This window comes from Equus przewalskii, chromosome 24 (assembly GCF_037783145.1).
Source record: "Equus przewalskii isolate Varuska chromosome 24, EquPr2, whole genome shotgun sequence".
Lineage (NCBI taxonomy): Eukaryota > Metazoa > Chordata > Mammalia > Perissodactyla > Equidae > Equus > Equus przewalskii.
In genome coordinates this window covers 32,980,330-33,007,038 of record NC_091854.1, presented here as the reverse complement: position 1 = coordinate 33,007,038, position 26,709 = coordinate 32,980,330, and the positions used below count along the sequence as shown (strand labels likewise).

At 36.0% G+C, this 26,709-nt stretch overlaps 1 protein-coding gene across 24 annotated transcripts in view; it reads right to left on the bottom strand.

Annotated features, from left to right (window-relative positions):
• Positions 1-26,709, bottom strand: part of DOCK7 (dedicator of cytokinesis 7) — a 204,159-nt gene that overhangs the window by 19,543 nt on the left and 157,907 nt on the right. For 9 of the 24 annotated variants that reach the window (XM_070591940.1, XM_070591943.1, XM_070591929.1 and 6 more), the window contains 10 exons: positions 25,137-25,233; positions 21,827-21,923; positions 21,359-21,493; positions 20,340-20,492; positions 13,411-13,569; positions 12,668-12,768; positions 11,548-11,740; positions 9,997-10,140; positions 7,641-7,772; positions 6,076-6,090 (listed from right to left, as the gene is read on the bottom strand). In XM_070591940.1, the coding sequence (XP_070448041.1) occupies positions 6,076-6,090; positions 7,641-7,772; positions 9,997-10,140; positions 11,548-11,740; positions 12,668-12,768; positions 13,411-13,569; positions 20,340-20,492; positions 21,359-21,493; positions 21,827-21,923; positions 25,137-25,233 (1,226 nt within the window). Of the gene's footprint in view, positions 1-4,342; positions 6,091-7,640; positions 7,773-9,996; positions 10,141-11,547; positions 11,741-12,667; positions 12,769-13,410; positions 13,570-20,339; positions 20,493-21,358; positions 21,494-21,826; positions 21,924-25,136; positions 25,234-26,709 lie in introns of all 24 variants that reach the window. The other 15 variants (XM_070591941.1, XM_070591942.1, XM_070591944.1 and 12 more) reach the window with 4 other exon arrangements.

Genomic DNA, 26,709 nt, shown 5'->3' with positions numbered 1-26,709 from the left:
CCTCCCAAGGCCAAAAGCAGGCTGGTGGAAAAGCTAGGACCAGCAAGGCCACTGATCCCCCACCCCCATCTACAAGCAGCCACATTCCTCTCAAACCTTTAAAATCCCTTGCCTCCCCTCTTTCAGGGAGACAAGACAGGAAGGGAGACAAATTTGAGGGCTCACTCTCACCTCCTGGCTGATATCACTCAAAATAAAAACCTTTCCTTGCCATAAACCTGGCGTTCAGTTTTTATTTGGCCCCTCTTGTGTGGCAGGTAAGGAACCTATGTTTGTAGGCACTATTTTATTTCAAAATTTAACAGACATAAAAATTAACTGATCTCCATAGCAAAGGAAATCTTTCCAGTTAGATTAAAAGTATTCAACCAAAATTCTGATTAAAACAAGCCAATAGAACAATAATAGCAAATTTTCACAAAATCAAGGAATGAAGGCACCGCATGGAAAATAAGAGAGGCATTTGGGAAAATTAATAATTTGTGATGGTTATTTTTCAAAAATGTCATACACATATAACATATATCTTTTAAAACCACAAATATTAAAATATTGTTATTCTGGCTGTACTCCTCTCAGACGTCTCCACTTTGAAACACTATTCCAAATCTTCAATATTGTGGCCTTTTAAATGTTTGAAGACAGCTACTAAGATGTGTTGCCTTTAGCTAAACTTCCCAGTTCTCAATCGTCTTCATATGGCAGTAATTACTATTCCGTTTGCATTTTATCAGATTTCTTCAAGGCCACCTTTTAAAGTACGGTATCCCAGAAATAGACACAGCTCTGCTCACGTGATCTGATCAGTGAAGGAGTCAGTGGGCTCACACGTGATCTGATCAGTGAAGGAGTCAGTGAGCTCACTGCCTCTCTGGATCTGGGCTTGAATTTTATTAATGCAGCTGAAAACTGAGCTAGTTACTGAGCAGCCATTTTAAACTCTTTATTTAATTTCTCGTATTAACATTTAGTTCAAGGAAAAAAATTACTGAGTGCTTATAATGTGTTAACCACTGTTCATCCTCAGTAATAGGAAAACAAAACATAAATAAGACAGCTCCTCAAGAGAGTAAAAAATGTATTCCAATAATTACAATACAAAGGGTTATGTGCTATAATCAAAAAACGATACTGAAAAAGATTAATCCTGTTGGAGCAAGGTCACAAGAGGTGACACATGCACAGCGTTCTTCAATTCAAAGAATGGCCAAGTGGAGGTGGAGGGGAGGAAAAGACATTCCAACAAAGAGAGAGAGAAAGAGGAAAACAAAAAAGAAAGGAAGATATGAAGTCATGAAATAGAATGTATGTCAGGGAAACTATTCATTCATCCATTCACATATTTGAGTGCCTACTATGTGTTAGTAAACTCTTCTAGACATTTGTGATAAATCACTGAACAAAAGAGACAGAGTGGTCAGGATAGGTCTCATCAAGAAGGTGACATCTGAGCAAAGATGTGAAGGAGGTGTAAGTTATTCCGGTGCATCTCTGGGGGAAGTGCATTCCAGGAAGCAGAAAGAGCCAGTGCAAAGGTCCTGGGGCAAGAGCCCATCTAGTGAGTTCGTAGAACAGGAAGGTGGTCAGTGTGACTAGAGCAGAGTGTGCAAGAGGGAGAATGGAGGAGATAAGATCAGAGAGGTAACCTGGGAGTTGCTGGAATAGAAAATGAATGTGTGTGTACTAGAGTGGAAGAGGCAGCAGCAGAGGAAGGAAAGTTAAGAGTCTGAGTAAATTTATTTTCAACTTAGAGAGTTCTCTACTGTCAAGCTACTGACTCTACCAGGTCCAGGAAAGCATAATCACATAGCTTCATCTTCAGGAAAAGCATTACTTTGTCTTTATTTTTTCTTCAGAGTTTTGGACCACATGATACCTATTTTTTCCTTTGAAAAAAAATTTTTAATCCAGTCTCCTATAATCAAGCCTATGTTTTTCTAACATTACCTTCCTTTACTGTTATGAACTCTTTTTGAATTTCCCATCATTCCCACACTTCAACTTCTTCTTCTTTAGCAGTCCTACTTATTGATTCCACAATCTTATGGGTGATGAAACTATGTCTCAGACAAGGAAATCTAACCACGTCTCTAATGGCTGAAATCTCTTATGACAAATATATCTTAAATCTGTTCTAGTTTTGTTATCTTTATTTAGAAAGAGACATTCTGTTGAGCTAGTTGAAAATCTCTACAATGACATCACTTCGATAACTTCCTTTATCCTCATCCAACTGTTCTCCACTATGCTTCCTCTGAGCTAACTGATCTCCATATAGGCACACCACTATTTCACACAGCTGTAATTCCCTTCCCATCTATTATGTCTATTCCTCTTAAAGAACACATGTACTTTTATCAGTTTATGTAGTCATAGATCTCAACTTGGGAACGTAATACCTCTTAGATTTTATTAACAAACTGTATTAAGATTTCAAGTAACAGTAATGATAATAATGATGATAATATAGTAACAACAAAAAGAATAACCTTCAACATTTTTTGAGTACTTACTATGTGCTAGACACTGGCTATCCACTTTACACACATTATGTCAATTCCTATCACATCTATGAGCTAGGTACCTTTATTTTCCCCTTCATTTTAGAGATGAGGAAAAGTAACTTGCCCATGGTCACACTCTATCAACCACTGTGGTGGAGCTGGGAGTTAAATCCCAATATATTTGACACCTGAGTCCAAGTTCTTAATTAAGCTATATATCTCCATACTCTATATACTGGTATACATCACTAGGACATAAGTATGACCCCTGAATCATCTTCCACTTCTCTGATGTTTTCCTTGAGAATTTTTCAGAATTTCCCTGAGTCATTCTCTTGAGAATTACTAGGTTCCTCCTTCCCTATGTTTTGTCTTCCTCTATAATACAACACTGTCCTCTACTATCATTGCTTTTGCAGGCATGCATGCATCTCCTTCCTATATACTTTAGTATTAAAATCAGGTTGTTGGTTTATCTACCAAAGATATTCTTTTAAGATATATCCTACTCCATTCCTTATCAGAAGTTCAGTTTTGACCATTATATGTCCCAGTTCAGAAAAAAGAAATCATGCCTAATATCATCTATGTAGTAAATGTTTGCTGTCCACATCTTTCTTTTTCTCCTCAAAAGCAGCACAAAGGCAGGGGTGGCCCAGTGGCATAGCAGTGAAGTTCATGTGCTCTGCTTTGGTGGCCCAGGGTTCATGGGTTTGGATCCCAGGCACAGACCTATGCACTGCTTATCAAGTCATGCTGTGGCACGGATTCCACACATAAAATAGAGGAAGATGGGCGCAGATGTTAGCTCAGGGCCAGTCTTCCTCAGCAAAAAGAGGAGGATTGATGGCAGATGTTAGCTCAGGGCTTATCTTCCCCCCCCAAAAAAAGTAGCACAAAGGCAGAACAGAGTCAGGGGTATGGCATCATCAGGTGCTCAGTCATGGGTCTATACCCATTTCCAAGGAGTCACGACTACCAGAAAGTATCTCCTCTTAGAGATAGGATTCTTTTCCCTTACTGTGTTTTCTTTAACTTTCTTCACATCTAACTTCACCTTCCTGAGGTAAAGACTCATGGATGTTTTATACCTACAATGGTCTAACTAATTATCTAATGAATTAATCTACTTCTGAATACAAATTGATCATTATTTGATAAATAGATAAATGTATGTTTTTAAAAATGAAATATACACACACAAACTATGAGAAGGTTATAAAAATTTCCATACAGAAATTTGACATTTCTTTTTTCTAAAAATAATTGAAAATGCAATCATAAGAAAGAAACGATTAAGATGCAATTTATTTCCTATTATTTCAAGAAAAATACGTGGGCTTGGGAAAAGAGAAAGCAAAGGTGAACACTGAGCAGCCATTCAGGGACTGAGACTGGCAGAGCTGACAGCACCACCATGATTCACGAGGGGTCATGATATGTTTTTTTGCATGGTAAATATGTGACCAAACTGCTAAGTATCAAGTTTTAGAGTTATCTTTTACACACACACAAACCCAAACACACATCCCTAAAAAGCTTTGCCAACTCAAATAATTCATACCAAATCAAGCAGCACAATGAAAAATGAAACACCCTGCTAACATATAAGCCCAGAAGGCTTTTCCTATAAGTCAAGAAGTGAGTTACCAATGCAAAGAGTCTTTCTACAATGAATAAATTATCCTTACTGGATTTCAGTCCAGTGAGAGTTCTCTGAGAACGCCAGGAAATTAGCTAGCAAATACTGCTTTTAGAAAAAACGAAATTACTGAAGTTTTCCCAGAGAAAAACTTTCTTTTCCCAAAAAGAAAAATATTCACAAGGTAGGAACTTACCACAATAGACAATAGTAAAAGTAGGGAGTAGGGTCAGCAACCAGGGCAGAGAGAAGAGAAAACAGAAAGCATTTAATTAGGGAAATTTCAAAACAAATAAGCAGCAAATGGTAGCAAACACATTTTTAAAATGCAAGCATCCATTCAAGTTTTACAAGGGAAAAGCAAAAAAAAACAAACGTGCAACAATTTTAGAAACTACACAGCTAAAGGTCCAGTGAAAGGCAGTGACAAGAATATAAACAAGAAAATAAAGTCTATGTGACTTTTACCATGCAATAAACATGATGACAGAATGCTATTAATGTCATAACCAGTGAAAATTATACCTTTCAGGGGTCGATTTAGCATCAAGCAGACTAGTGATAAACTGCTCAGAGGTTTCAATCTATCTTCTTGTTCCCTCCTTTTCAGCTAATTCCATTTCATGTTAGGAAATTCATGAGGACCCTTATCCCTCATAGATAAGCTTGGCAAGTCCCTTTACATGTGCCTTAGCTGAGCCCCCGAGGGAGGGATTCCACCGCAGGTATCGAGAAGAGCACACACATTCACTCTGCAGGATTAAGGCAGATGTAAGAGGATGGCTTCATCTGAAGAAAAGCAAAAGGTGGGAACTAATCCAGAAATGGAAGAAAGCACACCAGTAACATTTATTGCTCAGGTTTCTTATTTGGGTCTGAAAACAAGGACTGCAATGGAAAACCAAACAGAGAAAGTCTAAGCTGTTTAATCAACATAAATCTGACTAAAAAGTGAGAGGCAAAGCAGACAATTTACAAATACACCTAGCTTTAGGTAAACCTGATTTATTAATACTTTGCTTTACCTCACCAAAATAGATTAGGGCAGATTTTATAGAATTCTTTACTTTACAGAAAGATTTAAAAGAATGGCAATCAATTCTTCCTGGCATTTTTCAGGTAAGAGCTGATTTAGATGTGACAATCATGAGCCGAACTACTCCAGAAGAGGAGGCATGTGTAGTCTTCACTAAACACTAACTATCAAACACTCTCAGATATGAGGTCAAAGCAAATTTCAACTTCTCTCAATCTCTTTACCCCTCCCTCCAACAAAATTTAAATGAAACAAGCGGATTTCTTTCCTCAGCAGTGCTTACACTCAAGCTGAAGTGACTCAAGATCACGCTAACATGTGATTTCATCAACTCTGAGATGCAGGATTCTTTCCCTACATTTTAATATCTCAGCAGTCGGCATTCATCTTTCAACTGATGGGATGTTGTGGTTTAATACACAGGGGTTTTTTCCCTTTCTTAAAGGCATAAAATAATGGTGTCTTACAATTGATGGCGTCCATCAGATGAAATATAGTATTTTCTATTTACACCTCTGAGCAATAACACATAAATCGACCTCTGTAAAATGAGGTGAAACAATATGGTTAAAAAAGAAATCTGTGCGTAAATGTTGATGAAAGAAAATGCTTCAAAAGAAAAAAACAAACTAAAGTGATGACAAAGTGGCTCATTTACCAAAGAATCTCATTAGTGTAACATATGGATTTCCATGCACTGCCTACAACCTCTTAATAATAAATTTCTTCAAATAACTTACAGTATTTTAACAAAATTTCTTTGGTTAATGAATTCAGTTGATAGCAGACAGCAACAGAATGCCCACAGCTAGCAGATGTGGGCAAAGCATTGGCATAAGAAATCTGATTAAATCAATCTATTAGTGTCTTTAACTAACTAAAACATTACCTACCTCCCAGCCAGTACTCTGTATAATAAAAAGTAAAAAAGGGCAAGTCATAAAAAAAAAACTGTTTAAAAAGAACAAAAAAAGGCCAAAGGAAGTTCAGTAGTGTAAGGCAGTGTATACCACAAATTCTTCTCCACGAATAGAAGACACCAGGATGTCTTAAAGACTATATTCTTTTACTTAAGACCTGTGATCATTTCATAAATTGCTTGTTCAAAACATAGCAGTTAAAATTTCACCTTTTAAAAACTTTAATAAGTGAAAGTACAGATTTTGGGGAGAGAGAGTCAGCTGCCTGTTCCATCTGCGTGTCTAAACTAGATCTCCAGCTAAAGTGAGCTGCACTTCACCAAACTATCCAAGGTAAACTGGAACAGAAAGTGCAATTTGGCTCAAATGCCTTTGATATAAATGGTTGAAATTTTCTTGGAAACTACTAGCCTCTAAATGTTCCAGACCTGACATGTATATTTTATAATTTACAGCTCTGGAAAATGAGATGAGGTTCCTTCGACAGTATATGTACAACTGATTATAAAAAACCCCACTCATTAAGATCATCGATCCTAATAAATCTTTTACAACTTCAATATTTTAGTAGACAACAATAAAATTATGGCTTAACAGTATAGCAGCCCTCTTGTAAGAATGTTGAAGTTTTTCAGATTCTATCAATTCATCTAGAACAGCTTAGTAAATGGCAAGAAAGAAGAGGTCCAGCCAACAGACAATAAAGTAGGAACAGTACTGAAGACAAAAGTGGACAACCAATACACCACCTCCTTCTCAGAGGATAGCGAGAGCAGATAACAGCACGGGCAGCCCCGAGAGAAGTGGAGAGGAGGAGGCTCCACAGGATATTTCAGAGTATTTCAATGGAGCCAAGGATTTAGTTTCAGGGAAATCAACTGTTGGTAGTTTACTTCATTTTTAAACCAAGTTTATTTTGATGTTAATTTTGGTGATAATATGTGGATTCCATGACTACGAACAAGCACTGAAATCAGACTATCATAATTGAATAAATATAAGACAACCATTTTATTCATTATTTTCACTAAATGTTAATTTCATATTAGAAATATATCAAAGGATGGTTGAATGAAAACATCTATGAAAAACAACCGAAGTTTAGTTGAAATCATTAAAAATATTAGGAGTCTACTAAACTTTCAGATCATTTAATAAAAATTAACTTAAATAAAAAAACTTTTTTGGCAGCAAAGGAATAGAAATCAATTTAAAAATCAGATTCATAACTGTAACCCACATTTTGAAACAGAAAATAACCCACAATTTAAAAAAATCTAGCAAATAGTAATAATTCAAAAAAAGTAAAAAAAAAGAAAAGCTATGTGGAAAGTTTATTATGATCATAATCTACTTTAGGTAAATTCATTGTTACTGAATCTTGCTTTGGCCATGAACTACCATTTTGACACTATTCATTTGTCACCTGATTAAAATGGTCATTTCACAGGATCTAGTTTGACATCAATACAAAGCAAGAATAATGCTTTTAGACAGTTTTCTCTGTGTATACTGAAGCTAGAAATTGCAATCCTTACCTGATGAACAATTTTGCTGAATGCTTCTTGAAGTTTACCGTGAATCGTGGATAGTTTCTTTGCATCCCGATTAGCTTCATGAATAGGAATAAGTACTTTGTAAACCTCGTTAACTGCTTCATACATGCCAGCCTATAAGAATAATGTTATAAGATACTGCTTTCTTTTACATCAATAAGAAAGTAAATATTTACAATTTATGAATTCACAATATTCTTTCTAAGACAATAACAATGAAGCTTTTCCAATAGGACATAAAAACAAACACTACTAATTTTTAACTTTATTAAGGCTTAATAAAAGAATTTTGCACAATATATTGTCTTCTCTAGATGGATGGATGGATGGATACGTATGTATGTATGTGTGTGCACTTAACATGATTTCCAGTGCCAATTTAATATTTTGGAAAAGTAAATAACTTTAGTTTCACAGGAGCACACAGGTTATCTGGTATCTGGGTATCTGTGACTAATAATTGGATTTCTTTTATTTCTCTGCTCAGAATTAGTTTCTGCAAAAATTTATTTGCATATATAAGTACACATAGATACACACATTTACTTTAGTGAAGTAATACTGTGTAGATAGAAGCAGAATGTCCAATTCAAATTGTATAGAAATACAAATATGCATATTTGTACTGCTGCTCCATTCTTTTGTCCTTAATAATGGACTGGTGGCTGCAGTCAGGAAGGAGAGCCAGCTAATGAGTTTCCATTGCCTCACAAATTAGCAAACATATTTTCCCAAGGAAACAAACATACGGTTGTTTTATTTTCTAGTCAGTTCACAGGAGTACATATAAACAATCATGTAGCTATAATAGTGAAATACATTTAGTGTAACTAAAATGTCCCAGTAATTATTTTAATTAAGATTAAAGAGATTAATTGAAAAAGAATGAAATTCATAATTATGCTATTACAAAAGAACTTCTGTAATATAGGCCATTGTACCCCAATCTAAATATGATACTGTGAATTAAATATATACACAAACACACAGAGCGCATATTTATTAAAATATTCCCCATTAAGAGCAGAAACCCTTTTTCCTCTGCTGGTTCAGATCAATGAAATTGAAATTCAAGGAGCAGGGATCCAGAGGAGGAATCAGGACAGCCAAGGTTCTCAAAGACAAGAAATTTTAAAGTGGACCAACACTTATTCTTAGAGTCTCAGAATCATTATATTTAAATGAGCTGGTTCTAAGTGCCAATAATGATGAAGAGGATGACAATGGCAAACACACTAATACTTACTTGGAGCCAGCCATTACATATATTAATCCTGACAACATTCCTACTATCGTTAGATGCATTTAATGGATAAGAAAAAGGAGGCACTGACAGATTGAGTGATTTGTGCCTGAAGTGATTTAACTACTAAGGTAGCAGAGCCAGGATTTGAATTCTGGCTTTATGCCTTCTAAATCTATGCCCTTAACCAATATATTGCAGGGGAAGATTAAGGCCAGTAGAAGAAAGGACCACTTTCAACAACAGTGTGATGTGAAAGGAGGGCAGCAGGGTGTGTTACCTCAAGCTTTCTTCTTACCCCAACATGAACGGCACTGTCTCCTAAACCTTTGGTGCTAGGACACTAAACACTCCCCAGAAAAGTTACGGAAAGCAGGTGAGCCTATCACCATGGATCAAGAAAGTAAGCAGGGAATCGTCTAGCTATCTTTCCCTTCTCCAATAAACATCCCATCACGGATCCACATGACTGCTCAAATCTTCACACACATATGGGGAGGGACAGGACTGGAGTTACAGCATGGGAGGGTAGGTCAGGCAAGGGATCTAGGATGTAGTTCATAAAGCTCCTGATAAGGAAGCTCCAGGCCACGAACACCTACCCAACAGGGCTCACTATGCAACCAATGGGATGAATGGTCAGGACGTTCCTGAGGGCCAGGGCAATGCTCAACACACTCAAAAGAAGATTCTCCTTTCATCCAACAGACAAGCTGTCTATCTAGAGCCATGTTAGTCTATCCAAACAGGAACTTAAATCATTCAGAGGCTTTTTCTTTTGTTCTGTTTTTTAACTTTAAGGTTTCAGAAAATGTTATTGGTAAAAGTTTTGTATACCAAAAATAATCTGCTGTAGATTGTTAGTTCATAAACAAGCAAATGAAAAACAATGGAGAAAGTGATAGATTATTAAGATAAAAAAAACTAAGCAATAATGATTCTAGAAAGAAAAGCTGCTCCTAGATAGTTCCTAAGGTACTTTGGGAAAACTATCGTAAAGGAAAAGAAGAGGGACAGACAGAGAGAACCCATACACACGCCACTAATAGTCCAGAGGTTTGTAACTGTGAAAAGAGAATGAACATTTTCATCTACCATAGAGAAAGAGGCAGCCGCTTGTTCCAGTAATCCCACAAGTCCTGACTCAGTAAAGTACTTTCCAGAGCAGATACCTTCTTCATCTGGAGATACCACATCATCTGAGACTGCAGATTCTTCTAAAACATTAGATGAAATATTCTAGGGGGAAAAAATTGAAAAGGTTTGTGAAGTAGAATTAATTTCTTATCATGAAAGATGTAGTTGAAGATGACATAGAACTATCGGCTTAGGTTAAAAAAAGGGAGGAGTAGTCAATGCAAAGATAAAAGACAAATCTCCAAAAACTTTCTGTATTTTGGAGATGACAACAAAAAGGCAACACTACTGTTAGATACTTTTTCCATTAATAAAAAGTTGTGAGAAAAAAACTAAGAAAAATCATGGGCTAAGGAAAATAGTCATATGTCATAGGACATCTAAGGAGACTTAATCTTTATTTTTAATTTAATTGATCTTATCAAAACTCCCTATGAGAAAAATTAAGGTACAAAAATGGTCTCTTGGCTTGCCTAATATGTGAGTTAATGAAAAAACTCAGGTATAATAAAAGCCCTCTTACCCAATGAGATTGGGATCAGCCATCATTTCTAAAAAAGAAATGATAGATACATACCTTAAATATTTTATTTTAACCCAAACATTTACAGTAGATATACACTCATTTGTCAATTTTTTGAAGTAGGTCTAAGGCGTTTTCTTTGTGTATGGGTCTCCAGATCAGAGTTCATGTAATTCCCTGACTGAATACTCATAATGCACCTTCATTTAAGAATCCCAGTTTTGGTTTCTTTAAAGCCCACGTAAAAACTTGAACTTAAAAGACTATCAAATTATCCCTGATTCTAGGAGCTTTAGCCCCAATCTTTTGTATTTGTCTGATCCAAAATTAATTCAACAGCAATCATTTGGGAGCCTTTTATCAAGTCTGCAAAACATTTGACTTGGTTTTCAGAGAAACAATAACTCACTTTCTTTTTACATTCAGATTTCATCAGAGGATATAATATCTAATTAAATTTTGTAATTTCCAAAACCTGGCATTAACAGGTTTTGAAGAAAAGCAAAGCATAACTGACCTTTGGTAAGTAAAGAATTCAACCAGCAGCTCAGAAGTGTGTAACCCTCCTGGAGAGTAAACTATCATCTCTGAGTCACAACATTAGCTTATTTTATACAGGAAATGCAGAATGTTGGATTATTTGGTGTGTTAAGTAAAAGCCGAGTAAGAGTTTCTACTGAATTCTGATTCTCAGTATTTTGCGTGTATTTCATAGATTCCATAAAGTCCATAGCAGTATAGGCAAAGAGAATAAATATACATAGCACTGATAATTCAGAGGTAAGAAAATGTGGAAAGACAGTTAGCAAGAAGTACTCTTTAAAAACGTATCAATGCCAGTGACAGCGAAATGTCAATTTATCTCGTGAGGCTTTGCCTGCAGTCTATGCTTTCCTTGCAAGATAAAAGAACCTAAACACCAGTCAGAAAAGTTAAAACCAGAAAAGCACATACCTTGATTTAATGTAAATCTGGCAGATTCCTACCTGAAATGTTACGCATCCTACAGGAAGATATTTCCGGTCCTCTAGCATGCTCAAATATTCAGCAACAAGTGCTGCTGAGTGGACCAGGCACTGCGCAGCCTCAGCATGATTGCTGCGTTCTGAATGTTTGCCAGCCATGTTCTGCAACCAGGTCAACCGCAGATCTGGAGAGGTCTGGTAGCCCTTGGCAATTCTAATTAGAACAGAAATTCTTCTCAATTAGCATTTGCTTCCCAAGCTGGAAGGGAGTTTAGACTGCTTGTTCAGTATTTACCTAGAAAGGTTTCTGTTATTGAACACAACCTATTAAGACAAGTTTTTGAGTGTAATGACAACATCTTTGAGTATGTTTAGAGAAATAACTGTAGACTCATGGAATGGACAATATCAGTTTTTTGTAGGGGGGATTAAAAAAAGACACGCCATATTAAAATCTAGCCACTAAGAAAATAATCAGTAAGAGAAAAACTATGGGAATTTATGTGTTCAATATGGGATTATACACAAGTTTTATGTTCAAGGAAAAAAAGATTATAAAAGATAGTTTGATAGCATCATCTTTATTTTAAAGAAAATATTTATTTTGTTTGTGCCTTTAAAAAACTCCAAACTGTGAAAAGAGAGGGCAAAGAAAAAGTCTCAAGTTTTACTTACATCTTTCAAGATACAATAGGAATCACACATTTCTCAAAATGTGCCCCTAGAAATATTATCCTGTAGGCATTACTATATTTAAAATTAGAAAAATTAATGTTATAGTAAAACATTAATATACTGTATTTTCTTCCAAAGGACTGATTTTTACGATTAAAATATGAGTTTTGGGCCTTCCTAGGAAGTCTAGGGCCCAGGACACCATGTTAAATATGCGTTATGATTGTTTTTTAAAATCCCCTTTGTTTCTGATAATCAATATACTGAACAATGATGCATAGTTCTTAAAAGAAGAAGTGACACAAGGGATCTGAAAAAGCAGCCTGGAAAAAGTATATTTTGACTTTTCAACATACCATTAGAAAATGACAATTTTTGTATGTTTATTTTTTTATCCAATGTTTTCTGTGTGTCTTATTAATTTAAGCCCACTATACAAGGTATAAGTGAATCAAACAAATGCTACCTGTACATTAGATCAATCAACATTTCAGGATCCTCCTGGTGTTCCTTCATTTTAACAGTATCAGAAAGGATCATATGGAGATTGAAAACCAAATCTTGGACCTGCAGCAGAGAATCATATGAAAAACATTCTTCAATTGTCATTCATTCACAATCACTAAATTAGACGGGAAGATATTTCAGATATCTGATGATATTGATATAGTTCTGAGGAGTGGTGGTATGCTGGGATATGGTGGTTGGACGAAGGGTAGGAAAGTATATACAAATTTCTCAGCAGACTGTTTTTTTCAGTTCCCTCACCTGGAAACAAGTAGAACTGTAAGTAGAAATAATATATAGGAACATAGAGGATACAAGGAAAAAACACAAAAGGAAATTCTCTCCTATGTTTCCCATTTTTCCAAAAAGGATTTGTAGAAACTTTAGTTTTTAAGGCAAATTCTTGTTTCATTAATAAGTGGGAATAACGTTTCATCATAAAGCTTTTTTCTGTCTACTGCCTAAATCTACTGTTCTATTTTTTACAAATTCACAGAACTAAACACCAAAGATGTTAAACATTCCAAGAAGGAAGGGTTGCTTATTGAAACAAAGAGTCAGCCCTAGCTACAGCATATGATATGCAGATTGAAAGAAAAATACAGGTTTCTCCCGTAAAACCAAAGTTTGATTTAACAGTTTGGAAAGTCCCTATTCATAATCTGATTTCAGTCAATGATCTAGAAAAGTAGTATTTCTGACCTGATCAGGAAACGTCGTTTCCCTCAATTCCAGATCTTCTTCAGCATATGTCAATATAGTCTTCAGAGAACGTCTTAAGAATTCTTCATTAAAATTCTGAGATGTGCCCACCAACGAAGACAGTGACATTGTTACCTGCATTTTAACCCTGGCGAAGTTCTGTACCAGAGAAATTGTCACGTCAGCATTTAATATAAGAAAGCTAAAAGAAAAGAGTCTACCTTTTTTACTTCCTAAATGAAACAGATAATTAGTGAAAACATACCATTATAAGCAAAATATTTTTTAAAAAGTAATGAAATATGCATATTGAATTCTCATTTTAAAAAGGACATAAAACTTAGAATTTTGCTGTGAATAAAACATTACAACACAAGGCAAAAACAAAAAGCCAGGGGTTGGCCTAGTGGCATAGCGGTTAAGTTCATGCACTCTGCTCTGGTGGCCCAGGGTTCCCCAGTTCAGATCCTGGGCACAGACCTACACAACACTCATCAAGCTATGCTGTGGTGGTGGCCCACATACAAAATAGAGGAAGACTGGCACAGATGTTAGCTCAGGGCCAATTTTTCTCACCAAAATAAACAAACAAACAAACAAATAAATAAATGTGAATCTTAAAAAAAGCCATGTAGAGCTATGTGTTAAATTAGAAGATGTGCCCAGGACTTTGGGTTTCTCTGTTATGAGGTATGTTATTAATAACAACACTATCTTTTCAGATAAGCCTACAGAGCCTGCCCAACATCACAAAATTCTTAAGTGGTAGATGTAGTCTTTACACTCTAGCCATTTCACCAAGTCTACAACTATGATAAAAGCAATTTAATACACATCTTGTATAAAGTGACCTGAGGTAGAATCTCTGGAGTAATGTCCATAAGAGTTAACATTTTTCCTTTTTCAGTGTAAATTCACTTCTGGTCTACCACCCCACTATGAAATTTCTCTTACGAGGTTATCAGTGATAACCTAGTGACTGCCAAATCCAAGATACTTTTTTGTCAGTATTCTACTATACATCTCTGTATATTTAAACATAGTGATTACTTTTTCACTTATTTTCTGGTGAGGAAGATTGGTCCTGAGCTAACATCTGTACCAATCTTCCTCTATTTTGCATGTGGGGTGCCACCACAGCATGGCTTGATGAGTGGTGTGTAGGTCCACACCCAGGATCCAAACCCGCAAACCCCGGGCTGCTGTAGCAGAGCCGCCAACTTAACCAGAGCACCACCAGGGCAGCCCCATCTAATTTTCCTTGAAAATTTCCTGCTGCATCTTCAGTAGTACAACTTTATCCTGACTTTCCTATTCTTTAACCATCCCTCTCCTGTCTCCTTTACTCCTCAGCTGCCCTTCTTAAATACCAGTGTTTCCAAAGATTCTGTCAAGAACCCTTTTCATTTGTCATACTTCACACAGCCTCATCCATTTCTCTGCCTTCAACTAGTACAGATACATGCCTACATCTTCAGCTCCTACTTCTCTCTAGAGCTCTAGGATATTATATTTTATTAGATGGCTCCATCTGGATGTCTCAGTGAGTAACCTCAATTTTAACATTTCTAAAATACCTTCTTTTCCTATTGATTAAATAAATGGTACTACTGTTCTTGTAGTCACTCAGGCAAAAAATCTAGGAGTCATCCTATAGTCATTCTCCCTTGTTGTTATTCACACCATAAATCCAATCCACACTATCCCCTAATCTGTTCCAACCTGTTCTTTCTCCACTCCCAATGCCATGGCTTTAATTCCCACCTTTACCACTTCTTACTGGGATTACTGTAAGAACTTTTCAATACATCTTTCTGCCTCTTCTCTTATCCCACAAGTCTATCTTCCTCATAGCATCAGGGAAATTTTCATAAAATGCAAATATGAACACCTCACTCCTCTCCTTAAAATACTCCAATGGCTGCCTGTAGCTTTGAGAAGAAAAGTGAATTATCTGACTCAGTAAATGTATCAAACTACAGGGTGGGGACTGAGAGTACAGTGATAAACAGAGCAAGTATCTGCCCTGTGATAGCTTAGTCCAGGCCTTTTCAATTACAACTTTCTCTCTTACTCTCTCTCCCAGCCAAAACCATCAAGAAGTCCTAAAAAGTATCTTTCTCTGTTTGCCTGTTTCTGACTCTTGTCTGGATGCCTTGCTAATTATGTATGTGTGATTTTCTTGACTTACAAAGCTCTATCCACCTACTTATCCATCTGACTGGGCAATTCTTCATCCTTAGTTCAAGCACCTCCTCTTTCTGAAAACCCACCCCTGCGCTTACACAGTGCCCTGTCCTTACCTCTCATTATATTAAGAATGATAAATACTTATTCAGTATTTGCTCAGTGCCAGTTACTGTTATAAGTGTTTTACTTAATATTAATTTATATAATCCTCACAAAACCACCTGAAGTGGGCACTTATTACTATATTAGATGAACATTACCTATTCATCTCCTTCCCCATCAGATGCTAAGGTACTTGAAAATAAGGACTATCCTTTTATCTATGTTTGCCCAATGCCTACTTCAGTACCTAGAACATAGTTCAATACTTTGTTCTAGTATCTGTTGAATAAAGTATACAAATCACTGCCAGTTTTAAATTACCTATTCTTTATTAGAAGTACTACCTGACACTAAGATGATAAATTACCTATTTCATAAAGCTTTCCTAAAATAAAAAAAATGTATCAAGAAAACTCCATGTGTGATCAAATTTTAGAGACTTTATCTCAAAAATAAACAAGATCAATAAAACAACTGGATTCCTCTGCTCTGAATTAAGAAAGAGGACTTGGCTTCCAGTAGAAATAGCATAGTGTGAGATAGTAATTTCCCACTTCTCCCAGATTTCATACAAAAATAAAAGATGAATAGGAAAAAATCCATAAACTCCATTTTCAGCAAAACGAGGAGATGGATGTAATCCATATATTAGAAAAATGCAAAAGAGTTGACAAGTTAAGATAGGGAGCAGTTTTGATAGAAGGAAAGGAGTAGAAAGGAAACAGTGAGAAATCTTAGCACACAGATTTCAGAAATAACGGGAAAAAACATCTCTTTTAAATAAGAGACTCACTTTGAAGTGATAAAACTATTTGTCTTGAAAACAAAACGAGCTAATAATCTGGGAGGACTGGATAGAAATGGACTGACCAGAAGCTTCAGGAAGTTAGGCAAGCTATGTGTGTAACAGCAAAATCCCATGAGAAACACATTCTGAAGGAACTTCCTACAAATACCTGGGCCAAGATGATCCAACTCATTCTATGCTGAGTAATAAAAAGGTAAAGATCAGTGAAACTCACAAGATAAAGAACATGGAATAGAAAAATATTGCCATGAAACAGATGAAAATTCTAATGAAATATTTTGCCTTAAATTATAAAAAGAATGTATGAAGCCATTAATTTTAGGAAGGAAAACAAGGCAGAAATAAAAGAACTCAAAGAAAGATAGCAAGAATTGGAAAGTGACAACATAAAATAGGAGCTTACATGTGAGCTGACACTACTTGAAAAAGAAACAGAAAAAAATGAAGATGAAATTGGTAAAAGTAAGAGATCTCATGGAGAGCAAATAAGGGATACCTGGGACAGAAATGAGAAAAGCAACTAAAATAAATGGGAATTTGAAAAATGTTAAAAAGGAAAAGAGGACATGATAAAAAGTGAAGCAAAACAGATCCAACATATGTATAATTGGTACTCACAGAAAAACCCCAGACCCTGGTGCAAAACAAATATTTAATTTTATGCTCAAAAAACTTTCTGAAATAAATGAATTGCAAGTAGACAGCATGTGCCTGAGGGAATTAAAAATAAGTCAATACTAAGACACATTCTCGAAAAGACATTGAATTTTAAATAGAAAGAAAGAATCCCTTGAGCAGTTGGGAGGAAAAAAGTTCTATTATAAGGAAGAAAATATCCAGCTATCTTCAGATATTTCTAAAATAACATTTAATGCCAGAGGAAAATGGTACTCAGATCTTTCTTTTCTATTAAGTGCTCTTTATTTCGTAAGTTTTGCTGATCTTTCTCACTCTTTTTATTATTCAAAGTTAACCATCCTTGCTGTCTTACGAGTACACACAACTTTGAAAAATCAAGAACTTGGGAAACATTACGCCCAAGAACTTTCTTGAATAAACAACTACAAGACAATATTTAGCCAAATAAGAAATGATTAAAGAAAAAAAGAAAAAATGGTGGTGAGCACTATTTCTTTTTACAACTAAGACTGATATGTTAAAACTAAGAAAAAACTGGAGAGGTATATTCAACAACACAAATGTAAACAGTAATATAAATACTTTATTGAAATACTGAAATAGGAAGAAGAATGAGAAAGGGATTGTAGTGAAAGAAGAAATACAACAATTTTACCACTGTTCATAAAAGAGAGCTAACAGATACTGTCCCAATCAGTGTTTCTCAACATTTTTTTCATAATTGCACCCCTTAAGGAACCTTTTAAAATATTTTTTTCTAATCACTTCCCTCCATGAAATTTTAAGACCACAGATATACTATACATCTATTTATGTACTGTATGTATATCTGAATTTATATATTAAAAGACTATAAAGCTTACTCTTTTTATCCAATGCAAGGTTATAAATAACCAAATAAAACTTCTAAGTTAAAAATTTGAAGGCTATTTACATTTAACTTAATTTTAGAACTGGATTTACTGAGAAGCTTTTAATGTAATATTTTTCCTTAAACTGTAACATATCAAATTATGTACGTAAATTAGTAATTAATGTAAATACAAAACAACAGTAGCAATGTAAACAAATTTTTTAAATCATTCAAAATTGCTACTTGTCCAGCAAAAGTAAACTACTGAAAAAATTAACTTCTTTTTTTTCCTTTTTCTTTTTATTTGTTTTTTAAATTAACTTCTTAAAAATTATAGGTTAAATCAATGAACTTAACTTTTAACTTTTGCTTGATAAAAGAAAATAAATTTTAACTTAACCAGCTGCTAGACATTCATTCAGATATTGTTGACATTTTTTCTTTTCAGCACTTGACAGAATATTGGGTTGAAATTATAAATTAAGAAAAAAAAATTTCAAAGCCCAAGTCACACACAAAAGCATCAAACATTAACAACATCCACCAGGCAGCCAATGGAAGCCAAGAGGCGCGTGTAAATGACCTGAGTCCCCATCCCAGCCATCTATTCTCCACAGGGACGTACAAATGACCTGAGTCCCCATCACAGCCATCTATTCTCCACAGTTCTGTAGCATCAATTTTGCATACATTTTGTTCTTTGTTTATATTCCATGAATTTAATGCCAATGCTGCACATGTAATACCAAATAAAACCCGATAAGAGAAATAAATACAAAAGAATGAGATGCTGACAGTTAGAGTTGAACTTTGGAGGGTTACAAACTAATGTGATAGCTAAGATTTTTTTTCATCTCCCAAGAACCAATTTTCACTCACTTGGTGGCAATATTGCCCCCATTGAGAATACATGATCTAAAGAAATAAGAGGACTGAAAGCATTATGTAATTATAAAATTAGAGCAATATGAACTTTTCTAAATACGATAAACACTATATCCAAAAAATAAGGTGAACTGACCACATAGTACAAGATGAAAACAATCAACAAAATTTTTTAAAAAGGACAAAAGGGGGGAGGCATAGCAAAATAATACAACAGAATTTCAGACATATCTGATATAACAAGTATGAAAAGGTTTAATTCAACTTAGAGATTGATTATAAAGCAAACTCAACTCTCTTCTGTCTATGAGAGGCACACCTAAAGCAAAGTGATTCAAGAAAGGGGAAATAAAAGGACAGGCAAAGGTAACTGAGGCAAGTCCAAGTTAGAAAGAAAGCAGAGGTACCTAACACCACACAAGGTGGAATCCAGGCCAAAACAAGAAAAGTTTTAAATGGAACCAATTCAGGTCTTTTTCAGTCATGAGAGAATAATTCATAAGAAGATATAACAGTTATGAATATCAATATACCAAATAGTTATGAGTATCAATTCATCAAAAAGAGCTAAAGGAAAAACAGACAACGTATCGGCTTTAAATCACCTCCTTCAGTCCACCAAGTGGACCAAAAATAAACAGGAATCCAAAAAAACCAGAATAATGTAATCAATAACATATATTTGTTTGTTTAACTCAATACTCTGAAAATAAAGAATACACCTTCTTTTTAAATGTGTGTGGAACATTCACAAAAATGTATGTTTGGACACAAAAACACACACATCCACAGAACAAAAAAGGAGACATAGTATATACACTGTATGATCACACTGCAATAAACCTAAAAATTAACATCAAAGCCCTAAAAAGGACTATCAACTCTTCGGATTAAAAAGAAAATATAAACTGAAATTACAAAATATCTACAAAACAAGAATATTAAAAATACAACATATCAGAACCAATGAGATACCAAAAGCAGTGCTCAAAGGAAAATTCTAGGCTTTAAATACTTAAATGAGTAAAAATAAATGAATTACACATTTGACCCAAAAAGTTAGGAAAAACACATGTGAATATTATTATCAAATAAATAAATGAAAACATGGAATTCTTCAAAGACTGACATATAATGACAAAATATCAACCCAAGATATTTAAACTCTTAATTTCACTTAATTTTACTTTCATTTTACTTAATGGTAATAATTAAAATTTACAATAGCTCAATGTTTATTTACATTCTAACTCTGTACTACTAAATGTTATCTTTAGTACAGCAAGCAGAAAGATTTGGATTTTTATAAAATATCCATAGAACGAGAAACACCAAGACAGTTTAAGATTAGACTCAAAACATACAAGAAAATTCCATGCTTGCCCCAAAACCAATTCGCTACCTTTCTGTAGAAGTTACATTTCATTATGAATCCAGAGAGATAACACTCACGTTCCCAATCTCAAAGTTCTGTCTCATAAGGAGGTAGAGGGAGGCGCTAGCATGTGACCGTATTGTATTGATGCTACTGCTACAGTGTCGGAGGAGCCGGAGGCACAAATCAGCACACTGCTCTGTCTCTTCTTCAAACAAGAGTTCAGGGAACTGTGAGAAAACAACACCACACTGAATTGAGGCAGTAAAAGCTCAAGGGATAAGTTAATATAGCCTGAACTAGAGATTTGTTAGTATAGACCAGGAATTAAAAGAATGGTTAATGATGTGGACCACAGAGCCAGACAGACTAGGTTTGAATACTGCTTATGCCACTGGCTAGTGTGTGACGTTGGATAAGTTATCTCATCCATAAAATGGGTCTAATAATATTATCTACCTGGGAATGTATGACAATCTTAGATCAGATAATTTGCATAAAGCAGTATAGTAACCAACATGTAATAATTCTGTAATATGTTTTTATTATTGCAAAATAGTACATATGTTATTTTCACTGGTTAAGTGTCATCTGCATTCCATTTTGTAAGATGACTAAGATGTAATTGCTACTTCTATGATTTAAGAATATACATATTTCCAGGGAAAAGTGAACGCAGGAAATAAATATCTGAAGTAGCTGAACAAAAACTATGTTCTCTTCCATTCCCCATAGGATAAAGTAATTTCAACAGACTGAACTACTTATACATTGAATTCTTGATAAATCAAGTTAATCAACAAGATGAAGAGAAAACAAGAGAAGCCTCATCTTTAAAATTAGCTATTAATTTCAGGCCCTCCTCCACATCAGAACTACTATTTTTTAAGGCAGAAACTGGTTAAAGATGATCCAAATAAGAAAGAACTTCCAGAAGGCAAACAGTAGAAGAGAGGCAAAAAAAAAAATCAAGGGCCTTAGGTTGTTATTAAAATTTTAACTATAGATATATTAACAATGAATGTGTCAAATGATCTTAGGCGATGTTAATAAAGAAAGCAAAGTCTGACCACACTGCAGGTACAAAAGAACCTACCTTTGAAACGAGGGCTCTCTGGGTAGCAAAACAGTGCTGTAGATAAACTGCACTTTGGTTACAGGCCATGCTGTGCAGGAGCACTTTCAGCACCCCACCGAGGATGCTCTCTTTGGATTCTGTCACAGAAACAGTCTGCAATTTAAAAATGGGTAAATAAAACAGAGATGGACCTGCAATTTGCTTAGGGCGACAGAATTTTTGAAAATAAATCTATCTTTTAAAAATAGGAAAATCATAATATAAGATCTAGGAAGACTTCAAAGAAAAGGAGCTGAGCTGTATTCAGATAAGAGAAGAACAGGGAAAAAAGAATGGATAGGATTTAAATGAGAAAAAAGAGGAGCAAAGACAAAACTTTTAGGAACTACCGATATTTAAATGTTAATTATATGGCTCAATAAATACTTTTTCCCCAACCCCAGTTTACTAAATGCGTATTTAAATTCCTCTTCTTTGTGTTCTTACCTGGACAACAATTTCTAATGTATCCAAAATGATTAGGTTGGCTTCAGTAGCCAGATTTCCATCAATCAGTGCTTCATGTTCAATCTCTGCTCTTGACCTAATGCAAAATATTATATTATATTTATCTTTTAGAAAAGCCAATAGATCCATAATTCAAAAAAGACTTAAAGATGCATAGAAATAAAAACACTTGGAACCATTTTTCAATATTTGCCTAAATTTAAAATTAAAAGAGAATAATATTTTACATGTTGAAAAATGCTTTCTTATATCCTACGTTTTGTTGACCATGCCATACACATTTTCTCACTCCATCACAGTACCACAATGCCACTAAAAGCATAAATGTTTAGCTTTCAGAGATGCAGCAATCATAGGAACACACTGTTTTATTCTGAACAGCACAGACACTAGGTGGTGCTATGGGAATTCATATTTAGGGCTGGTTCATGTAAAGCAACATTCAAAACGCTTAGTATTCATCTTACCATTTCAAAGATTTTCAATATACTTATTTAGGATAAAAGTACTAATTTTTTCCTGAAGTTTCATCTAATTTATCAAAATTTTTGCATCAAAAACGATTTAACTCTTCAATCAAACTCTGGATGGCATCACTCATTAGAAACAAAACAAGTTGATGCAACAAAGTGGTTTACTTGAATCCTAGTATTTATAAAAGTAATATTTAGTGAAAATAAAAAATTTAGGAATAACTACCTATGATTTATGGGTAAAAGTGACATTTGTTTAGTAGCAATACATATATAGAAACTATATAGTACAACTAAACAGACAATACATAAACCAAAGGAAAAGTACAAGGACATTAAATGCTAATTTTTTAGGGGAACTCTCATACACTTCTGGTGGGAGTGCAACTGGTACAGCCAGTATGGAAAACGGTATGGAGATTCCTCAAAAAATTAAGAATAGATCTACCATTTGACCCAGCTATTCCACTGCTGGGTATTTATCCAACAAATATGAAAACACAAATGTGTAAAAATATATGCACTCCTATGTTCACTGCAACATTATCTACAATAGCCAAGACTTGGAAGCAACCTAGGTGCCCATCAAGGTATGAATGGATAAAGAAGATGTGTTATATATACACAATGGAATACTACTCAGCCATAAAAAAAAAACATGAAATCTTGCCATTTGCAACAACATGGATGAACCTTGACAGTATTATGCTAAACGAAATAAGCCCGGGAGAGAAAGTCAAATACCAAATGATCTCACTCATAAATAGAAGATAACAACTGCAAACACACATACAGAGACAGAGATTGGATTGGCGGTTACCAGAAGGAAAGGGGGTAGTGAGGAGGGTGAAAGGGGTGATCCACTCATGTGTATGGTGATGGATGTAACTAGTCTTTGGGTGCTGAACATGAGCAATCTACACAGAAACTGAAATATAATGATGTACACCTGAAATTTATATAATGTTATAAACCAATGTTACCTCAAAAAAATTTTAATTAATTAATTACAAAAGAGATTGGTAAACAGAAAAAAATAAATAAATGCTAACTTTTTTCAGTTCTTACATGTCCAAATATCTGAATCTTTATTACTACCAATAAAGAGAACAGTTTAAGAATTCACATTTTATAAATTAAATTTAAGGAGAAAATATAAGAGTTAGAATTAAATCAGAAAAGAAAATACATGATGTTCAAACTTACTATTCCAGCAAGATTTTGTGAAGAAATGTGATAATAAAAACATGTTTTAAGCAAAAAGAATCAGGAAAACACCCACATACAGAAAAGGCTTCCTTAAAACATCACAAGATAAGCAGAGAGAACACATTCTACAAATGCAGAAATAAAGCAATATACTACTAGGAGACCACCTGGCTGCTTCGTGATTTCTAAAAGACAAAACATAGAAAAATAATCAAAGAAATCGACTTGCACAAAGAGGAGAGCAAAGCAGACACTCAAAGCTGAAGAATTTTAATAGATTTATATAATATTCAGTATCTGCTATGTTCTGAATATTGTGTCACCCCAAATTCCTATGTTGAAAATCTAATGCCCAAGGTAATGGTATGAAAAGCTGACCTTTGGAGGGGATTAGGTCGTCAGGGCGAAGGCCTTGTGAATGGGAGAGGTGCTTCTATAAAAAAGGCACCAGGGAGTTCGCTTGCCCTTCCCATCATGAGGAGACAGTGAGAAGTCTGTAACCCAGAAGAGGGCCTTCACCAGCCACGAAATCTGCTGGCGACATGATCTTGCACTTCCCAGCCTCCAGAACCGTGAGAAATAAATTTCTCTTGTTTGTAAGCAACCCAATGAGTGGTATTTTTGTTGTAGTAGCCTGAAGAGACTAAGACAGTTTCTGATAATTCCAAACTCTCATCTGTATGGTACAGAGTCTGGTGTTTCTTTGCTAGCACACACAGCACCTTGTTTCATGTGTTTTCTGATTTTACTGGCTGTGAGCTAATATTTCTGACGTTTATTTGTAAGAATCCTCTAAAGCCTGGACTGAAGGCAGTTCTCAGACAGGGTGAGAGATCATCCTAGTTTGCTTAAGAACAGGACTGAAGGGGTTCCCTGGGATGGGGGACATTCAGCGCTAAAATTGGCAGTACTAGGCAAACCTGAAGGAGTTGGTCACCATACTCTGAAAGTTTTTTGGGCCAATCAATCTACTTTAGGGCTAACTTACACTTGTAAATTCTTAAGAGAAAAAATTTAGCCCCTTGACTGGATGCCAAGTTTCAAGCCAAGCAATTTTACCTGAGGTCACTTGGGCAGTAAGGAGGATTTACTTCTAGCTCCCCTTACGTGGTAGGAGTAGTCCATTAGGACTCCCAGACTCATGTAAGAGCACTTTTAGTTGTTTTCAGTAGTAGGGTGAGTAGAGTGTACCCAGTTTGCCTTTGTGCTAGAAAGAGAAGATGTGTAGCGTTTTGTCTTTCTTTAATCATATTTTAAGCTCCAAGGCAAAGATTAGTTTTCCAATTCTTTGTAATCCTTGAAATATTTGGTTCAGCGTGACACCCAAAATATGTTCAAAAAATAGTTGCAGAATGCATTTCCCAAGGGAGTTTGTTGGGGAAAATGGGATAACAGTTAAAACATGTAACATTTTACTTTATTATACCACATGAAAAATTCTTCTCCAAAGTCTTTTTTAATCTAAAATTTAAAAAGTAAATATAACTACTTTATCTTCAAACATGTGAATACCTAATATACATAAAATAACATTAAAATTATCATTTTCTTTCTGCATTTGAGATCCAGCAAGCCCATAAGTAACATAAAACAGAAAGTTATATTACTTGTCAAGCTTCTCAGTGTTTTGACGCCAATGGGTCATATCCTTCCTCCACCTCAGATTTTCTTGACTTCCAAAGGCACTTCCAGATGGGCTTCTCTCTGTCAAGTAAATTTGAAAACCATTTAAAAAATATTATTTTGGTTGGCCCACATACATGTATATTTGCAAACATATAAGAAATATTGCACAATGTTATTAACTTTATACATAGGCATTTTATCCTCAGTATAATGGGTAAAAACTTAGAGTGGTGCTTTTTACTAAAATTTTTCACAACATGTACAGAATAAATATATTTCCTACATGTAATATATATATATTAAAAAAACACCCTTTTGATAGGTGACATCAGTAACATGGTGGAGTGAGCTGTTCCCTTTGTCTCTCCCGCTTTGAGCTACAACTAAATGGACATTAATGGATCAGCGGAGGATGCCCACACAGCACATCAGGATGCCTGAGAGACCCGTGCTGCTATACATCTGAAGGTGGATGGATGACACCCAGGATGGAGGTGGAGATAGGTGAGCACTCTCCAGCCCCCAGGCAGCCCTGTAGACAGGTGCAACTGCTCTCCCAGGTAAAGTGCTCATAGGACTGCTGTGGCCCCAAGGGTGGGCATACGCTTCGGTGCAATTGTGGACACAGGTGATGTCAGCCCTGAGCCATGACATGGTCGCTTCCCTGACTGGTGGGAGAGTCCAGGGGTCCACACAGTCCACAAGGAGCAGCTCAGGCTTGGACCCAGTTGGAGGGCCCTGCCCAGCAAGCACAAAGGCTGCCATGACCTAGGAGCAGACAGTGGCGGAAGTGCAAGCCTGGACAAACAAGCCCCCAGCTGCCTGGAATGCCCATGGTACTGCTGCAGTCCCAGAGTGGGAAGTGTGACTCGGCGGGACTGTGAGAGCAAGAGGCAGCAGCCCTGAGTCCCCACATGATCACTCTCTGGTCCAGTGGGAAAGCCCACAGTTGCACTGTGTCCCAGGGAGTGGCTCAGGCTTGGACCCTGTTGGGGCGGGGAGACCCGGCCACCAAGCACAACAGCTGGTGCAACCTAGGAGCAGAACAAGGCATATCTGCAGCCCAGAGAATGAGCTCCCAGCTGTTGCAAATGTCCACAGTACCACTGTGGCCTTGAAGGGGGAAGTAAGACTCAGTGGGACTGTGGGAGCAGGTGGCAGCAGCCCTGAACACCTGCATGATCGCTCTCTGCTCCATTGGGAAAGCCCACAGTCGCACGTGGTCCCAGGGAGTGGCTCTGGCTTGGACCCAGTGGGGGGCCCCAGCTAGCAAGCACAACAGCTGGTGTGACTGAGGAGCAGACCTAGGAGCAGATGGTGGTGTAGCTGTGGCCAGTTGCTGCGACCACCCACAGTAACTCTGCGGCCCTGAAGCAGGGAGTGCAACTCAGCAGGACTGTAGGAGCAGGCAGCAGCAGCCTGGAGCTGCCATGTGACCGCTCTCTTGACTGGTGGGAGAGTCCACTGTCCTCCTACGGTCCCAGGGAGTGGCACTGGTTGAGACACAGTGGGAAGGCCCTGCCCACCAAAAAAACCAGCTGATAGAACTTGAGA